The following is an 18,492-nucleotide window of genomic DNA, read 5'->3' on the forward strand; positions in this document are numbered from 1 at the left end:
AGTAATAGTTTACCTGCAAATGAGAACGTATGATTTTTGGATACTGGATGTAGTAACCATATGTGTGGAAGAAGAGAGTTATTCTCGGAATTAGATGAATCAATTCAATCAGAGGTTACTTTTGGAAATAAGACAAAAGTACCAATATTGGGAAAAGGTAAAATTTATATCCAGTTGAAGGATGGTTCTCAAAATTTTATATCTGATGTCTTTTATGTTCCAGAACTTCACCAAAACTTATTAAGTATGGGACAATTATCAGAAAAGGGTTATAAAATATGCATTATTCAGGGGTATTGCATCATAACAGATGGAAATGGGAAGTTGATAGCAAAGGTAAAAATGTCTCAGAATAGATTATTTCCTTTGAAAATTCAGCATAAATTTCTTTCTTGCTTTAATTCTGAGATTTTGGATGATAATTGGTTGTGGCATATGCGCTTTGGGCATTTTCATTTTTCTGGATTAAATTATTTAGCAAGAAAGAAGCTTGTTTTTGAGTTGCCTGATATTGTGAAGTCTAATCATGTTTGTGAGACTTGTTTAATTGGCAAGAAGCATAGAGAACCTTTTCCTGTAGGCAAGTCATGGAGAGCCACAAAACAGTTAGAACTTATACATTTAGATTTGTGCACAGTGGAAGTACCATCACTTGGAGGTAATAAGTATTTTATTACTTTTATCGATGATTTGAGTCGAAAAACTTGGGTTTATCCTCTACATCACAAGTCAGAAGCATGTGATATTTTCAAGCAATTTAAATTATTTGTTGAAAAACAAAGTGGACTTGAAATCAAAATCTTAAGAACTGATAGAGGTACAGAATATATTGTGTGTGATGATTTTTTAAAGAAGCATGGTATTCAACATCAAATGACAGCTAGATATACTCCACAACAAAATGGAGTGGCTGAGAGAAAAAATAGAACTATTATGGATATGGTAAGATGTATGTTGAAATCAAAAAATCTGCCTAAGCATTTCTGGGCAGAAGCTGTATCTTGTGCTATTTATGTGTTGAACAGGTGTCCAACAAGAAGTGTTCATGATAAGACACCTGAGGAAGCTTGGAGTGGAAGAAAGCCGACTGTCAAACATCTCAAGATCTTTGGTTGTTTGGCATATGCACATGTACCAGATAAGTTGAGGAAGAAACTTGATGATAAAGGCGAGAAGTGTATTTTTATTGGTTACAGTGATACATCAAAGGCTTATAAGCTATATAACCCTGAAACTAAGAAAGTTATTATTAGTCGTGATGTGGTCTTTGATGAACATGGTAGTTGGAATTGGTGTATAGAAAAAGAAAAGTCTATTATTGTTCCTGATATTCCTGACGACTTTCTGGATGAACAACCTACTCAAGATAATGTTCAAGTTTCTGTACAATCTGAAGCACCAACTAGAAGATCACAACGCGAGTGCCGATTACCAGCTCGCTTGCAAGATTATGTGTTAAGTAATGATAATGATCTGTCTGATGAAGAAATTGTTCAGTTTGCTCTTTTTCAGATTGTGATCCTATATTTTTTGAAGATGCTGCTAAAAAGACTCATTGGTTGAAGGCAATGGACGAGGAAATTCAAGCCATTGAAACTAATGGTACTTGGGAATTGACTGAATTACCTCCAAGAAAAGAACCAGTTGGAGTAAAGTGGGTATACAAGACAAAGTATAAGCCAAATGGTGAAATTGATCGTTTTAAAGCGAGGTTGGTTGCAAAAGGTTACAAGCAAAAAGCAGGTATTGATTATTTTGAGGTCTTTGCTCCTGTAAGTAGACTTGATACAGTACGCATGCTTATTTCACTTTCTGCTCAAAATAATTGGAAACTGTATCAAATGGATGTAAAATCTGCTTTTCTGAATGGCTTCTTGGAAGAAGAAATATATGTTGAACAACCTGCAGGATATGTGAAGAAAGGGGAAGAGAATAAGGTGTACAGGTTGAAGAAAGCTCTATATGGTTTAAAACAAGCACCAAGGGCATGGTATAGTTGTATTGATTCTTATTTTATTGAAAATGGTTTTTTGAGATGTCCTTATGAGCATACTTTGTATGTTAAGCATATTGAATCTGGTGATACACTCATAGTCTGTCTTTATGTTGATGACTTGATTTTTACCGGAAATAACTTAAAGTTAATCATAGAATTCAGGGAAGCCTTGGTTAGTAAATTTGAAATGACAGATATGGGTCTAATGAGTTATTTCCTAGGGCTTGAAGTTATTCAGATGGATGATGGGTTTTTTGTCTCACAAAAGAAATATGCTTCTGATATTTTGAAAAGGTTTAGGATGGAATGCTCCAAACCAGTTCCTACTCCAGTGATTGAAAAGATAAAGTTGTCTAAAGATGAAACTGGTAAGAGTATGGATATTACTGCTTATAAAAGTTTGATTGGGAGTCTAAGATATTTGGTTGCTACAAGGCCAGATATTTCTTTTGGAGTTGGAGTACTTAGCAGGTTTATGGAGAAACCAAAGGATTCGCATTGGGCCGCAGCAAAGCGAATTCTTAGATATGTCAAAGGTACAATTAATGATGGAATTTTGTATTCTACTAATAAAACTGTGGGACTTATTGGATATACAGATAGTGATTGGGCTGGAGATGTTGAGACTAGAAAGAGTACATCGGGATATGCTTTTCATCTTGGTTCAGCTATATTTTCTTGGTCTTCTAAAAAGCAACCGGTGGTAGCACTTTCAACAACAGAAGCAGAATATATAGCGGCAACAAATTGTGCTATGCAAGCAATTTGGCTAAGAAAGATTTTAGATTTTCTACAACACAAACAAGATGGTCCTACGACAATTTTTTGTGATAACAAGTCAACAATTGCATTATCTAAGAATCCAGTATTTCATGGCCGCTGCAAGCATATAGATATCAAGTATCATAAAATCAGAGAATGGGTTGCGAAAAAACAAATCAACATCGAGTATTGTCCTAGTGAATGTCAAGTTGCAGATATCTTTACAAAACCAATGAAGACAGAGATGTTTCTCAAGTTGAAGAAGGCAATTGGGATGGCTAACATTTGTGACTTGGTTTAAGGGAGGCTATGTTGTATTATTTAAATCAAGTCATAATTAAGATAGAATATATCCGTATTTAATGGATATGCTTTGAATAAATGAAAGGCTAAGGCTAGATCTAGATGCATAATTTTAGGATCGGATTGTTTTTTCTTACTGCTATATAAAGGCATATGTATAGCCTATGCTTCGTATGAACTTTTAATGAGAAACCAATAGTACATTAATTCTCTGCTATCTTTCTCTTATTCATCTAAGTGCTATCAGGTGTTTTCTTTGACTCTTTTTTATTTGAGTGTTATCAGATAATAGGTGATGGCAGTTGATATGTTTCGTCGCCTTGGCTGGATCAACGATTCTATCATGGCGAGTCCTCTAAACCTTACAAGATGTCAAGCTTCCCACTCTCCCACCTGAGTGATGACGGTCAAGAAATTCAGATCAGTTATGGTTGGTACTTCTGAAGCATCCTTTGGGTGGTTGTGTATTCACCCGCGACTATGACCGGAAAGCACTCGATGATACTCTCTGCGCATTTTGCAACAACAGATAACCTATGGTTCCTTTAGAGTTTGTTGAGTTTACTCAGTAGGCGAACTAGTTAAGTTCGTCTATCTATTATCAATAAAAAAAAACACGTTTCTTATAATTACGACGGATGAATAAAAAGTCCTTCAAATTAGTTCCGGAGATCATTACAATTAGAATCAATTGTTTTGGAATGCCCAGGAGTTCTCCCTCCGGAGGGCTTCCTCTTCCTCAGGAGTGAAATCATTCTCGATGTTAAACTGCTGGCGTATCTCTTGCGCTTGCTTCCCTTTGATCCTGTCGGCGACGGTTTCAAGGACCAAATCCACAAGTTCTTCAATGTCCAGGTAGTTTGCAGCCTGTTTTCATCGATGAGTGATAGAAAACAAAAAAAAAAACCGTCCTTAATTAGATATCTTCAAATAACAGAATAATCATGAAAAGGGGAAAAAGGAAATGCTTTCTTCTTCAGTACGTACAATGACAATATCGAAGAGGGAGGAATTGTTGAGCTTTACGAACTCGTTGTCCCAGGCCCTGAGCGCCGGGTCCGAGACGGGCTTCGATGAGATGGAGGAGGAAGAGGAGGAGGCGGCGGAGGAGGAGGGCGACAATGGGAAAGATTTGACGGCGGCGTGCTTCCGGAAGTACTCGATGACCTGGATCAGCACCTTGGAGCTGACCGATGGGAGGGGGATGACGTCGTCGGCGTCGGCGACGATGTCCTTGATGATCTTCGATTGGAAGGCCACCTCCTCCTCCACCTCGAATTCTGCACCGTCGCTGGAAACGAGCTTGATCATCTTCGCCATTGCCGAAGGAAGGATGCAGAAATTAAGGATTCGACGCAGCAGCAGCAGCAGAGATCGAAGGAAAGGCGAAAAAGGTTACAGGGGACGATCACTAGGGTCGCATGTATATAGGCGAGAATCGATGAGAAATTGGACCGGGTTTTTTTTTAAAAAAAAAATAGTTGGGCGGATTTGGGATTTAAGTTTTAATCAGATTTAACCGAGTTCAATTGTTTTAGTGATTATATTTAGGAAACATAAGATATTCTTAGTAAATAATCATGTAAAAAAATATTTTATAATAAATTATTGAATATGATAGATACTCTTCCTATTTTAGTTAACTAATATTATTAAAATTAAAGAAAATAGCTAAATAATTAACTGAAATTGTATTTTATTAATAATTGAATTCGTTAATCCGCGCAACTAATTTTTTTTCTGCCCTAGCCTACAAATAGGCTGCAAGCTAAACCCTCTGCATCGCCTTTCTTTCGAACTCGCGGTTCATCCTTCCCTCGGCAATGACGAAGATGATTAAGCTCGTTTCCAGCGACGGACAAGAGATCGAGGTGGAGGAGGAGGTGGCCATCCAATCGAAGGTCATCGAGGGCATGCTCGGCGACTTTGACGGCGTCATCCCGCTCGCCCCCGTCCACTCCAAGGTGTTGCGCCAGATCCTCGAGTACTCCCGGAAGCACGCCGCCGCCAATTCTTCTCCCTCGTCCTCTGCCGTCGCCGCCGCTGCCTCCTCCTCCGCCTCCTCCTCCGACAACTCCTTCTCCTCTTATTGCATCTCATCGAAGCCCGTCTCAGACCCCGCGCTCAGTGCTTGGGATAAAGAGTTCGTCAAGCTCGACCCATCCTCCCTCTACAATCTCTTCATTGTACGTACCGAAGAAGAAAGACTTTTCTTTTCCGCTTTTCATGATTATTCTTCTGTTATTTGAAGATATCTAATTAATTAATTAAATACGTCTTTTTGTTTGTTTTCTTGTTTTGGTTTTGTGTCACGGATCGATCGAACAGGCTGCGAACTACCTGGACGTTAAAGGATTGGTCGATTTTATCGCTGAAACCGTCGCCGACATGATCAAAGGGAAGGAACCGGAAGAGATCCGCCAGTTGTTAGACATCCAAAATGATTTCACTCCTGAAGAAGAAGAAGCCGTCCGCAGCAAGAACGCCTGGGCATTCCAATAATTGCTATGATCTCCGGAACAGAACAAATTTGAAGCGACTTTTTAATTATCCGCCTTAATTACATCCTATTTTATTTACTGTTTTTATCTTGTCCCTTTGTAAATAAATATTCTCCATGATGTTCAATTGTTTGCGTTGATAAAATTTTAAGCAAATATCAGTGCTGAAAGAAAAAAAAAATAAGATCATATATATTTCCGTGAGCCTAGCGGCGAGTGGGACGAGTGCTAACCAAGCGACGAGTGCTGGACAGAGCGATGAGCAGCACGTCAGGGAGGAAACCTGACCGGCTAGTCGATGTGCTCGTGGGCAGCGCACGCTTATAACTCATATTGAGACGAGAGTATAGATCACCAACCGGAAGGTTGGTCAAGAGAGCATGTTTACTTATAACTCGTGCTGGGATCACTACAACAAAAACCCTCATAGACATCGGTTTTCCACCTGTGTCTATTACATTTTCGACCGATGTCTATGAAGGCGATGTAAAAGGTCTGGCATTTTAGACATCGGGTTAAAACCGGTGTAGTATCACTTAATGACATCGGGTGTAAAACCGATGTAATATTATATGTTAATAACAACAGTTTTGGCAGCGGTATACAACCGATGTAATATTAGTTAATGACACCGGTTTTACAACGGTGAAAATCGATGTAATATCAGTATTGTTTAACGACACAAATTCGATTTCCGAAACGGTGAAAAACCGACAGTATCCAAGAAAATACACAAATATTCACAAATTACACAAATATTCTTCTTCCAACAGTATCCATAAAATACACAAATATTTACAAATTACATAAATATTCTTCTTACAACAGTATCTGATCCTGTCCGAACCAGAAGTCAAAGGACGCTGGGGACGTGGCGCTCCCTGTTGGATCCTCGAGTGCTCCGGCGAACCTGCAACAAAACCGAGCCGGGAGGGGTGTCCCGGCGACGGCCCTCCGACGCTCAAGTCAGGCGAGGAATAACAAAGAGGTGGCTTCAGAGATTCGAAAACCAGCGTCCCTCCGGTGAAGAAATGGAGGCCTTATATAGACCTCTCGAAGGAGCCTGGGTGCGCCAATCAAAGCAATCACCTGCTTTCGACCATGCCCAGGTATGGGTTTGTCAGAAGGGCATCCATAAGGCCATACCGCTACTGTATCAACCTCTCCATGATGTGACGGCGAGATCCTCCATCGTGCAATCTTGTGTACGGCATAATCATCAGACATGCCTTTGCTGACATCCCATATCCCGAGCCGAACGAATAGGCCGCTCGGCTAATCTTTGTATCCTCGCCCTTATCCTGGCCGAGCGGACCACCCGCTCGGCCCTTCGGTCCCAGCCGGGCAGACACCCGCTCGGCCATTCAGTCTTCCCGCCTTGGCGTCGGAAACCCAAGCCCATGGCTGGGTTATCTTTGGCTTCGCTCGGACCTGCTCAACTGCTCGGCGCGGCCATTACCCGCTTAGTCAGCCCTCCATCTGTCCTCAGGCTGGGACCCTTCAGGAAGTGGGTCCCCCATTCTTACCGCCGGATCAGTATCCATAAAATACACAAATATTCTTTTTACATCAAAAGCTAATATATATTGTACACATCAAGGTAGAACATCATGAGTCAAAAATCAAGCTGAGGCTACATTAAATTATGAGAATCAAAATCTGTTCAACTTGTTATACTGCTCCATTCTTCTTGCGCCTTTCATTTCCCTAATCTCACCACTTTTCACCTTCAAATGCCTAGTTTTCTGAGTTAAAACATCCACTGTTCAAATCTGTCAAACAAAAGTATTATTTGGTCTACTTAACTACAGCAAAGAACAAAAATAGAAGAAATATACATGCTGTAGAAGTCCTAGAATATCACCATCAGAAAGAAAAAATCACACTTGGTGGACATAAAACCTCAAACATATCCAGCAAACTACCTCTTGCAATTCCCTCTTGACATTTTCCAGCCCACCAATATCATCCGAGCTGACATTTGGTACTTCAACAACCTGATCAAAATCCAACAAACTATCAGCATATCTCAAGGTAGAAATAGAAGTGGTTTTTAGGCCATTCATCAACATATGACAGTAAACACAAGTTACCAACCAGGCACATGAGGCTATAGAATTTCTTGAGTTGTAAGTTTAATTTAGAAAGAACACCAATGTCAAATTTCTCATTTTCAATTCTTGCAGCAACAATTTATTTTAAAAATTCATGTAGATAATCATATTTAGAAGGAAAAAAACTAACTGAAAATGATTACAATTACCAAAGCAAAGACTTACAGTTTCACGGAGGGCAGATGGGTTACTAGATCCCAAAGCAGTCTTAAAGTGTTCATTTGTAACAGACATAGAATTGAGAATCTCAGCATCAATTGATTCATCTTCTAGATCAATTATGTCCATCTTTTCACGGATACACTGGAGAGCAGCTTCAGTGCATAAAGCAGCAAGGTCAGCCCCAACATAGCCATGAGTATCCTTAGCAATCCTTTCCAAATCAACCTACATTGAATAAATCAAGAGAAAAATAGATACATGAAAATATTGAATATTTACAAGAGAAAAATACTGCTACAACATTTCAGCATTTACAAGTAGAAAAGTGATTATTAAGAACATTTATAATCATAATAGATACATGAATCAAATAATTTATAGATGAAATTAAAAAAAAAGATAAGAGCATAACTGATTGTCAAAAGCTTCAAGCAATGACAGGTAGCTTGATTAGTTAGATTACAAAACCCAAACAACTATATAATAAATCCAGATTTGATCAAACCAGTAACTTAAATCAATAAATGAAAATGTAGAGGATGACTTAACAAAGGTTAAATAAGGGACCAGTCTGTGTAAAATACTTTGCACGCATGCTAGAGAAATCAATCATTATAGTTATTGTTATTTAAAAACCAGCATAAATCGATCAGAAGATTGATCAGCATGTTCATGCAGGAACCTTTCCTCTCTGAGATGCATAAAGATTGGTTTGAACCATCAGAAGATGCCAAATCTCTAAGCATTTGATTACTATTCTATTTCATTCTCCCTGTAGAACTAAAGATTCCAGAAAAAGGAGCAGTACTAGCTACAGATAGTAACTTCTTTCTCATCTCACGATGTGCCGACAGGTTCTTTCAATCTCCGAATCAAATGGGACTAGTCCACTTCTTGAATTCGTGGAACTTCTGGTCATAAACTGTTCCTATACAAAAATTGTCAAGAAGCACCAACAAAATAACAACAAAGAAATAGCTGTCAATTTAGGAACTACAACCACTTCAAAGGTCCTCGACAACGATGCTAAAATTTGATAACCTAAGATTGTGTCGCGACAACTTGGTTACAAAATTTCCCTTAGATTCTACCCTTAACTAGTATAGCATAAGGTAACCTAGGGTCATTTCTCAAAGACCTCAGAAAAAAATTCTTGTAACTCCCAAACAGGGTTCTGATGTAAATCTCTACAGGATCCCTATTCAGATCAGAATTTCCAATTAATGCAACTCAAATTACTGAGTAGCTCTAAGTTCAGGATCTAACAACTCCTACGGAATAACCTCACTCTAGATCATGTAAGATTTATGTATCCGAACTTGACAAACTTTAAACCAGAAATGAATTCCAACAACCAAGCTAAGTGCTCAAGCGAAATCTAGATCTAATCAATCTCAGTTGTTTATTGAAACAAGAAATCAGAAATCAGAATTCAGATGGGCAGTATTCAGAACATTTTCTAAACTAATTACAAATTCAATTTCAAATCTCCGTCGAAGGAGTTGCTAAACTTCCAACTGAATTAGAAAGAACAGGGAATCAAAACTCAACATGTTCTATGTCGAACAACGCAAATTCACGAGACCCGCTAACCAACACACATTCAACAACAAGAAACAAAGAAAACAAGAATGCAGAAATTAGAAATAAGGAAAAGAAATGAATGTTGTTAAGCTTGGGAAATCCTGAGCACTCACAAATTCTCACGGAAGAAAAAAAACTCAGCTCTCGCAGAATAAAGACAAGCGATCATGTTAGATCTGATATAGTGAATCCAATAGAGCACTCCAGAAATCAGAACCCAAAAATCAGAAAGAATGCCTTTAAGATCGCTCCAACCCCCTAAATGTAGTTGGAACTTTCCAAAGAGAAGAAAACCAGCTTGAAGATGGAGAGCCACGCTGAATCCACGAGCTTCTCCGCTTCTTTGTTCCTTCTCCTTTGCCCCCAGAAGATTGATCATAAACGATGGTATCTCAGAGAGGAAAGGTTTGATTTTGGCGGAGTCCAGATTTTGTAGACCCAGGAAATTGATATAATCGGAGTTCAAAGGTGGTCTCGCAGACAGCCACTAAAAGGCAGGAACCAAACCGATCTACGGGCGTAGATTTGCAAAGAAAACAAATCGATCGAGTAAACCCTACACATATCAATCGATCCACTCAAATCTCCCAGCGACGACCATAATAGTGAAAAGGCAAACAAAACCAACATCAGATCAAAGAACTACAACAGGTAAGAGTGTAGATGTAAGGAGGGGATTAGGGTTTTCACATTTCCACAGGGCCTCAATCTTCACCCTCAATCTTCCCAGGCGGTGAAAAGGGCCTCAAAGACTTCATCCAGCGGAACCCCTCTCCTTCCGAGGCAAAGGCAAGGGCGGGCGGCGAGGAGAGCATCGCGGTGTTGCTAGCGCGGGCGAAGCCGAAGCTCCCTGAGCTTCCCCTTTTCCTGCTCGGGATGATCGTGATTGTGAAGAACCCTAAGAACCCTTTCCACATGTATAGTGGGATTGTGCAGAGGGTCACCGACGGGAAGGCCGGTGTGCTTTTCGAAGGGGGGAATTGCATCTATCATTTATGCTGCGGTTTTACTTAGGACCGAAGCAGGTGGTTTTGATCCTGATCGGAAGAGGCAGGTACGCTAGAAGGAGAAGAGGGAGATGAGGGGCTGAGAGAGATAGCCGGAGGAAAGTGGTGGTGCCGTAGCGACGATATAGGTTTAGGGCTAAGTATGGGTGGACGATGCGATATAGGTTTAGGTTTGGAGGGAAGAGTGAAGTGTTGCAAATTTCGGCTAAGTATAGGTGGAAAAATTAAATTATTTTATTTTATCATAGACATCGGATTTTAAAAACCGCTGTTAAAATCGGTGTCTATTAACGAAAACAAAGGCGCTCACAGACATCGCCTAAAAAATCGATGTCTATGAGCGAAAATCTGCGTTCATAGACACCGGTTTTTGGAAAAATCGATGTAAAATACTCAAAGACATCGGTTTTTGCTTAAAACCGTTGTTGTTCCACCAATGTCTATGAGGATTTTTGTTGTAGTGGGTGAGAGTCTGGAGCCCGACCGGGAGGTTGTTGGTCGCGAGAGCATGCTCACTTACAACTCGCGTTGGGGCGAGAGTCTGGAGTCCCGACCGGGAGGTCGTTTGTCGCGAGAGCATGCTCACTTATAACTTGTGCTGGGACGAGAGCCTGGAGGTGTGAGAGCATGCTTACTTATAACTCGCGTTGGGGGTAGAGTCTGGAATCCTGACCGAGAGGTCGTTGGTCGTGAGAGCATGCTCACTTATAACTCGCGCTAGGGCGAGAGGCTAGAGGCGCGAGAGCATGCTCACTTATAACTCGCGCTGGGGCAAGAGTTTGGAATCTCGATCGGGAGGTCGTTGGTCGTGAGAGCATGCTCGCTTATAACTCGCATTGGTGCGAGAGTCTGGAGTCTTAACCGGAAGGTCGTTGGTCATGAGAGCATGCTTACTTATAACTCGCGCTGGGGCGAGAGCCTAGAGGCGTGAGAGCATGCTCACTTATAACTCGCGCCGGGACGAGAGTTTGGAATCCCGACCGAGAGATCGTTAGTCGTGAGAGCATGCTCACTTATAACTCGCATTGGGGAGTCTGAGACCCGACTGAGAGGTCGTTAACGATACTCTGATCCGAGACCGGTGACGATACTCTGGTACGAGACCAGTGGTGACAGTCTTATCCGAAATCGATGGCGATACTCTGGTCCGAGACCAATGGTGATAGCTCGACCCCGAATGGGGGAGGTGAAGCCCTGAAGTCCATAGAAGCGGAGCCCGTAGCAATATGAGGGAGGAGAGCCTTTATCATACCTAATCGCGGAGTGATGTCGACCGACTGAGGATCTGTCTCGGTCCCTCAACTCATGAATATCTATGGAGTGAGGGGAGAAGATAATAATCTGAGTCCTGACCGTCAAAGTGAGTGAAGCCCATAGTAATATAAGGGAGTAGAGTCCGTAGCAATAGAAGGAAGCAGAGCACCGTGGGTGAAGGGAGCAAAGCCTGTAGACGTAAGAGGATGCAAAACCTCATAAATGGAGGGTGCATAGCATATAGTAGTAATAGAGTGCAGCGCCTATAGCAGTAAGAGGATGCAGAGCCCTATGGTGAAGGGTGCAGAACCTATAGTAGTAAGAGGATGCGTAACCCCATGGTGAAGGATGCAAAGCCTATAGCACACCTGATCGGGGAGCTAGGCCCTTGGTCCCTGATCGGAGAGTAACACCCCTAGCCTGTAATCAAAGAGCGAGACCCCTAGATCCTGATCGAAAAGCTGTACTGTGAGTCACTAATCGGGAAGTTGTGTCCCTAGTGTCTGATCGGGGTGTTGTGCCCCTAATGTCTGATCGGGGAGTTGAACCCCTAATTTCCGATCAAAGATCTAGGACCCTAGTTTTTTATCCGGGAACTAGGATCTTACTCTCTTATCAGGGAGATATAGCAGATCCTGTAACTATAAAAAGGGAGCAGAGCCCATAACGTACCTGATGGAGGAGTCATGCTAGCCGGCTAAGGATATGTCTCGATCCCTCGATTCCCGAATACTCGTGGAGTCGGGGAAAAAATTGTAGGACCGTTGCGGCCGGCTAGAAGGGGGGTTGGATAGCCTGCAAAAATAAGACAACCCTTTCTCGAACTCTCAACGGTACACTTGTAAAATAAAATTAAAGCAGTAAATAGAAAGCAGAAAGAAAGAGGCAGAAGGTTTTTACTTGGTTACAACCAAGGAGGTTGTTAATCCAAGGAATGTAGCACTAGTATCTCCTTCAGGCGGAGAAGCCTCTTACAACAGTGAAAGCGTAAAATAGAGAAACTAATCTAGAACAGTAGCGTACAAGTGTTGGAAATGGAATGCACTGAGTTGATGAAAAGCTTCTGGACCAAGACTATATTTATAGCCTTGGTCGGGGCGCCTGGAAGGGGTTCCGGGCGTCCTGTGGGGATAAAACTTTATCCCCAACATTCAGATCGCGTTTGACGCGATCTGGTCAACAAACCAGGTCCGGGAGCCCGGAAAGGTTCCGGGAGCCCGGAAAGGTTCCGGGCTGCTCCGGGCGCCCCGGGTTGCTCCGGGCGCCCCGGACTGCTCCGAGCGCCCCGGAGCCTAAAGTCAACTGATGTTGACTTTTTCATCCGGGGACCACTGCTCCTGTTCAGTTCGCCTCGATCCGGGTCTTCTACTCCGGATTCGTTCGCTTGGGTGATCTCTGCCATCCGGAAAAGGGCTCACCCGAACCCAACTTCCGGTCTTCTCGAGCGGGCTTCCCTTCGGCTTCTCGTCCCTCGGAATCACCGCGTGTTCCCTTCTCGTCCGCCGGCGTACTCATCCGCAGTCTTCGTCCCTCGGACGCACTGCGTACCGTCCTTCTCCCCAGCTGCGTCTCTTGCTCCCCGAGCAATCTTCCGCTCCGGTCACTACAACAAAATCGCTCATAGACATCGGTTTTTCACCGGTGTCTATTTGATTTTCGACCGATGTCTATGAAGCCGATGTTAAAAGTCTGCCATTTTAGACATCGGGTTAAAACCGGTGTAGTATCACTTAACGACACCGGTCTTCGAATCGGTTATTAACCGGTGTAGTATCACTTAACGACACCGTTTCATCAACGGTGTAAAACCGATGTAATATTGTATGTTAATAACACCAGTTTTGGCAGCGGTAAATGACCGATGTAATATTACTTTATAACACCGGTTTTACATCGGTGGAAAACCGATGTAATATGTATATTTTTTACCAGCACATATTTGATTTTAAAACCGACAATAACAAAAAAAAAATACACAAATATTCACAAATTGTACAAATATTCTTCATTCAATAATATCCATAAAATACAAAAATATTCACAAATTATATAAATAATCTTCTTACAACAATATCCATAAAATACCCAAACATTCTTTTTACATCAAAAGCTAGCTAATAGATATCAACATCAAGGTAGAACATTCTTTTAACAACACATCAAGGTAGAACCGCACTTCAAATGTAATCTAGCATGCATTCAGCCCACTCGAACCGCACTTCATCAATTTCAACTATGGAGTACTTGAGATTTGTAAACTGTAAAAACACATAAATAATATATTAGTAGGCATCATACAACAACTTACTAGGCATAATACAACAACTTACTAGGCATGATAATGGTTGAACAAAGAAATATGACTACACAACAAATCCAGTGAAGCATAGAAGAGCAAAGCTACCTCTGATGAAGCTTATAATTGCAGGAAGCAGTGTTGTCATTTTTAGTCAACTTCTATAAAATCTTCTACCATTGTTGAATGTATGTTTGTAGGACATAAACAATGTTTGTAGGTTCAAGCCGAAATAAATAAATGCTTAGGATATATTTGAAGGAAAACATCAAATAGCAAAAGATGAGATTATACTATGTATAGCCAGCCGTGGTTATATTTCTTCAAATTTATTAACATATAAAGCAGTGGTATTCAAATTGTTCACACATGCTATTAGTCTGCCAAGAATATCATCAAATTTTAGTAATTCTTTTGCAACTTTAACAGAAGCATCAATTGCTTTAGAACTCAGTTGTATTTTTCCTTCTCATGAGTACATCAAGTAAATTAGTTGTGTTTTAGAACTGTGGGAAACAACACCCAAGGTGAGACATGCATAAGACTTACAGAAAAGACATACTGTGATTGCAGAGCAATCATCTAGTAGAAATCAATTCACTAACAATTATTGAATTGAATCAGAGATGTAAACCAAAGACACGCAGGTCACTCTAGAATAATCATTAACAGTGGTTGAACTGAAGAAAAGATGTAAACCAGAGAGACGGGGAAAAAAATGATTTCTTTATTTATTAAACTTTTGATGAATACCCAAAATCACAGTGAAAACACTTCTTTAAATATCACAGAAATATATTGTATCTGTTCTCACTTATAATTTGTTTCACAAGGCTAATCAAGCATCATAACAGGTATCAATAAACTAGCACAGATGTAATTTTCAATCAATCTTTATTTAAAAAGATAGATTTTTTTTATCTATGTGCACTGCCTGTGATCTAATAATCTAAAACCCAAACGTGTGATTTTCTCAGATTACTTGATGAAATTGAATCTAAATCTATCATATGAGATCAAATAAACTAATAAAAACCTTTGCAGCATCTATATGCTTGCATGTTCTGCATGACCTGACAGGATTGTTTAGCATAAAAAGAACAAACATGACTATGAAAGGCATGCTATCATCAGCATATAAATAGACTATTTAATGAAGCAGTGAAAAAAAGAATCAAGATGACTATGAAATACATGCTATTCTTGGCAGATAAGATATCTTACCTCTGAACTACTGTATGCACGAAGAACTGTGAAAGGTTGAGGTTTCCCTCGAACATCATAGAATACTACACGTCCATTATTTGTCCCAGCAACCAATAGATTACCATCATCACAGTATGCCAGCGATCAGAAGGGTGCCTCAAAAGGCATGCAATATGAGGGTCTTTTTGTTCCAGAATCAAACATATACAACTTTTTATCAAGACCAACTGTAACAATAACCTACAGGGAAAACAAGTTAGGATATAATGGCCATTGATTTTCTATAGAACAAGCACCTCCCATCCAACAAAACTAGCCAAACCATGTATAATTATCCACCAGAAATCCAAATCATTTAATAGATTCCTAGGAAGATAATACCTTGTCACTTGATGGAGAGAAGCAAATACCAATTGTTGGGGCAGAATGTTGTTTCAACCAAGAAACCTGACACCAAGAGCCAGAGTGAATGGAGATCAATTTTTTAGTGAATGCAGGGAACAAATACAATTTCTCCTTCATTTTAGCAGATTAAGAAATATTATTTTACTAACCTTTGGTCTGCGACCAGTTGTATCCCAAATATGAACAGATCCATCATCCCCAGCTGTTGACAAAAGATGTCGACTAAATCGAGAATAATCAAGTACTCTTAGTACCTGAAATCGCATCACCGATACAGATTCATGTTAAACCAAAAAAGATGTTAATAGAGCGAAAGTTTGGAATTTTCAAAATATTTGACAGCCAATAACCTGCCCATTTGGATCCTTGAGTTCAGCCCGGGTTCCGGAAGCAAGATAATGAAGTATGAGATCCCCCTTCTCGTTGATGGATGCTAAATGTTCATCTTTGCAGTTGTACATTACACCTGTAATTGTGTCAATATGACCACTCAACCGTTTGATGTACCTTTTCCTCTGCAGGTCCCATATTTTGACAATATGCCCACTTCCTCCAGAGCAAAGATATCTAGAACTTTTATTACTAAAGCTGATACAATTTATGGATTCCTACAAAATAGAGAAAAGTAAAAAAATCTTTAAAATGTTTGATATATTATGCACTCATAATTACACAGATAAGAAGTGTTTTTATTACTTAAACCCATGGCCATATTGTCATTTAGGTCCTGTTAGGCATCAATCAGAATCGGTAAGCTTACTAAAAAAATACAGGTATAGTCACCCAGACTGCGAGTATGCACTAATTTGTCCCTAATCACAACAAGGGGAAACAAGGCTCAGGAGCGGTACTTAGCATTACAATGAAACATACAAAAATAACGTAAAGGATTCATATTATTACAATTGCAAATATCGAAACACGGCACAGTCATAAAATTTCTCTTAATTTTTACCATCAAGTGAAAACTTGCAGAATAATCAAGTTGTACTCATTCTATGTTTACAAGCAACATTTTCCATGCTCTGCACTCAAACGCAAAGAAAAAAAAACTACCTGGAAAAGGAGAAAATCTAGCTTTTAAGTCTCTTATTTCTTCAATGTGTAACATCAGAATAAGCAATTTTTGCAAAGTCATCAACTGTAAAAGTCAAAGTCAGACTTTGCTATATTGGCAGACATTGCTGTACAATTAGATGAAAAGAAATAACCTACCTAGCAAAAGAGATATGCTAGCTATTTTCTTCTTATTTGTTCAACATGTATGCTAAAATTCATAAGGGAGTCAAACGAACAATCACCATTGTTCGAAGAAAATATTGATGGAAGAAAATACCCAGACACAACATAGCAAGAAGGTGGCAATTTCTATCGTGCCAACAGTTCCAGTGCTTTTAGTTTATTTATTTTGTCCATGATTTAGATGGAAAAGAAATCGGTAGCAATGTTACTGACTCCATGCAGGACATTCTAGTAGAAATCAATTCACTAACAATTATTGAATTGAATCAGAGATGTAAACCAGAGACACGCAGGTCACTCTAGAATAATCATTAACAGTGGTTGAACTGAAGAAAAGATGTAAACCAGAGAGACAGGGGGAAAAAAATGCAGGCAATGATTTGAATGGCATCCGGGCATCTGTAAATTTCCAGAAAACCAGATGTATTGATCACAATAGAACAAATTAATGAGCAAACAATGAGCTACCTCAATGTCATCAGCAAGGTCGCTGCCGTGAGAAGGAAAGGATCCCATACTTTGGCCATTTTTATTCCAAAGTGATATCTTTTTATCGTCACCAGCACTAGCAACCACTAGGTCTGCACGAACATAAAGATTAAACTTTAGTAAGATTTTCCCACCGTAAAAGTCAGCCACCATCTGCTGGATTAACAAAATTAACTAAGTTATACAAGATACAAAATAAATTTGAATGATGAGTCATGGGAAAATAAAATTCTGACGGAAAAATTCCAATTCGATCATAATCAATGATAGCAATTAGTATTACCTCTCCCTTTTGCTTCATTCTGAATCACTTTCCATGGACATGGCATTTAATCCTCTTCTCCTCTGCGAATTATGGAACAGGAAACAAAAGAACATGAGATGTGAATGGGATGCAGGAACGAGACGAGCAAATTAGTCGAAGGTAGAGAGAGAATTTCTACCTTTCTTGATCCCTTCTTCTCCCTGACTACATACCTCTCCTGTGAGAGATTTGACAGCCATGCTCCAGGACTCACCAACTAGATCGAGTTTGTCAAAGAAATTAGAGGAAAAAATTAGTTTTTTCGACTGTTTGATCTTAAAAATCGGATTTTTGGAGGGAATGGAAGCGTACGAGTATGCATTTTTGGACGAATTTGGATCTCTTCTTGGGTCACTGCGGCAGCTTGCACCCCTTCATCACCATGAAGTCCTCCTCCTTCTCCTTGTTCGACAGTGAAACGAAGAATCGAGGTAGAGAGGCTGCCGAGGCTCTTTCGTCGGCGTTCTCGCCCTCGAATACCAACGCCGCCGATCCCCTGGTCGTGTAGCAACGGTCATCCTTATCCGGCGACGACGAGACAGATCGGGAGTTATGGTTCTCGCTCCCGTCCGATTCCGACCTCCTGTGGATAAATCCGAGCAGTGGCTACTTCCATATCTCACCGCCGACACCTCAAACTAGATCAAACCCTAACTTTTCCGGATCAACCTCCGATCTATTACCTGAGGGGATAAAGAGGCGGGTGCAGGGGGGACTCTTGATCTGCGATGCGGCGGACATTCCGAGACGCGATTCCCCTCCGGACGCCAGATTTTGCGGCGGATCCTTTGTCCCTGACCTTGATGCGGCAGAGGCGCTTGCGGCACCCCCATTGCAGAGTGATGCGAGGACCGTTGCAGAGCCCAT

General features: G+C 40.5%; 3 protein-coding genes, 1 long non-coding RNA gene and 1 pseudogene across 4 annotated transcripts; 1 reads left to right on the forward strand and 4 right to left on the reverse strand.

Moving 5' to 3' along the window:
* Window positions 1–3,694: 3,694 nt before the first annotated feature.
* LOC121991579 (SKP1-like protein 1) lies at window positions 3,695–4,381 on the reverse strand. Its single transcript, XM_042545567.1, has 2 exons — window positions 4,049–4,381; window positions 3,695–3,928 (listed from the first exon to the last, which is right to left on the reverse strand). The coding sequence occupies exons 1-2, from the start codon at window positions 4,379–4,381 to the stop codon at window positions 3,749–3,751; spliced, it is 513 nt and encodes a 170-aa protein (XP_042401501.1). The 3' UTR covers window positions 3,695–3,748.
* A 503-nt stretch (window positions 4,382–4,884) lies between these two features.
* On the forward strand, window positions 4,885–5,563 carry LOC121991580 (SKP1-like protein 11). The gene is made up of 2 exons (XM_042545568.1): window positions 4,885–5,247; window positions 5,390–5,563. Exons 1-2 carry the CDS (start codon window positions 4,885–4,887, stop codon window positions 5,561–5,563), a joined length of 537 nt encoding a protein of 178 aa, XP_042401502.1.
* A 1,933-nt stretch (window positions 5,564–7,496) lies between these two features.
* On the reverse strand, window positions 7,497–8,057 carry LOC121989674. Its single transcript, XR_006114295.1, has 2 exons — window positions 7,842–8,057; window positions 7,497–7,559 (listed from the first exon to the last, which is right to left on the reverse strand). It is a non-coding gene; the product is annotated as an uncharacterized LOC121989674 (long non-coding RNA).
* A 7,272-nt stretch (window positions 8,058–15,329) lies between these two features.
* On the reverse strand, window positions 15,330–17,474 carry LOC121991581 (protein NEDD1-like). The gene is made up of 5 exons (XM_042545569.1): window positions 17,301–17,474; window positions 15,941–16,198; window positions 15,740–15,844; window positions 15,567–15,632; window positions 15,330–15,425 (listed from the first exon to the last, which is right to left on the reverse strand). Exons 1-5 carry the CDS (start codon window positions 17,472–17,474, stop codon window positions 15,330–15,332), a joined length of 699 nt encoding a protein of 232 aa, XP_042401503.1.
* Window positions 17,475–17,618: 144 nt separating this feature from the next.
* LOC121991582 lies at window positions 17,619–18,492 on the reverse strand (annotated as a pseudogene).

The sequence above is a fragment of the Zingiber officinale genome, chromosome 6B (genome assembly GCF_018446385.1).
Source record: "Zingiber officinale cultivar Zhangliang chromosome 6B, Zo_v1.1, whole genome shotgun sequence".
In the NCBI taxonomy this organism is placed as follows: Eukaryota; Viridiplantae; Streptophyta; class Magnoliopsida; order Zingiberales; family Zingiberaceae; genus Zingiber; species Zingiber officinale.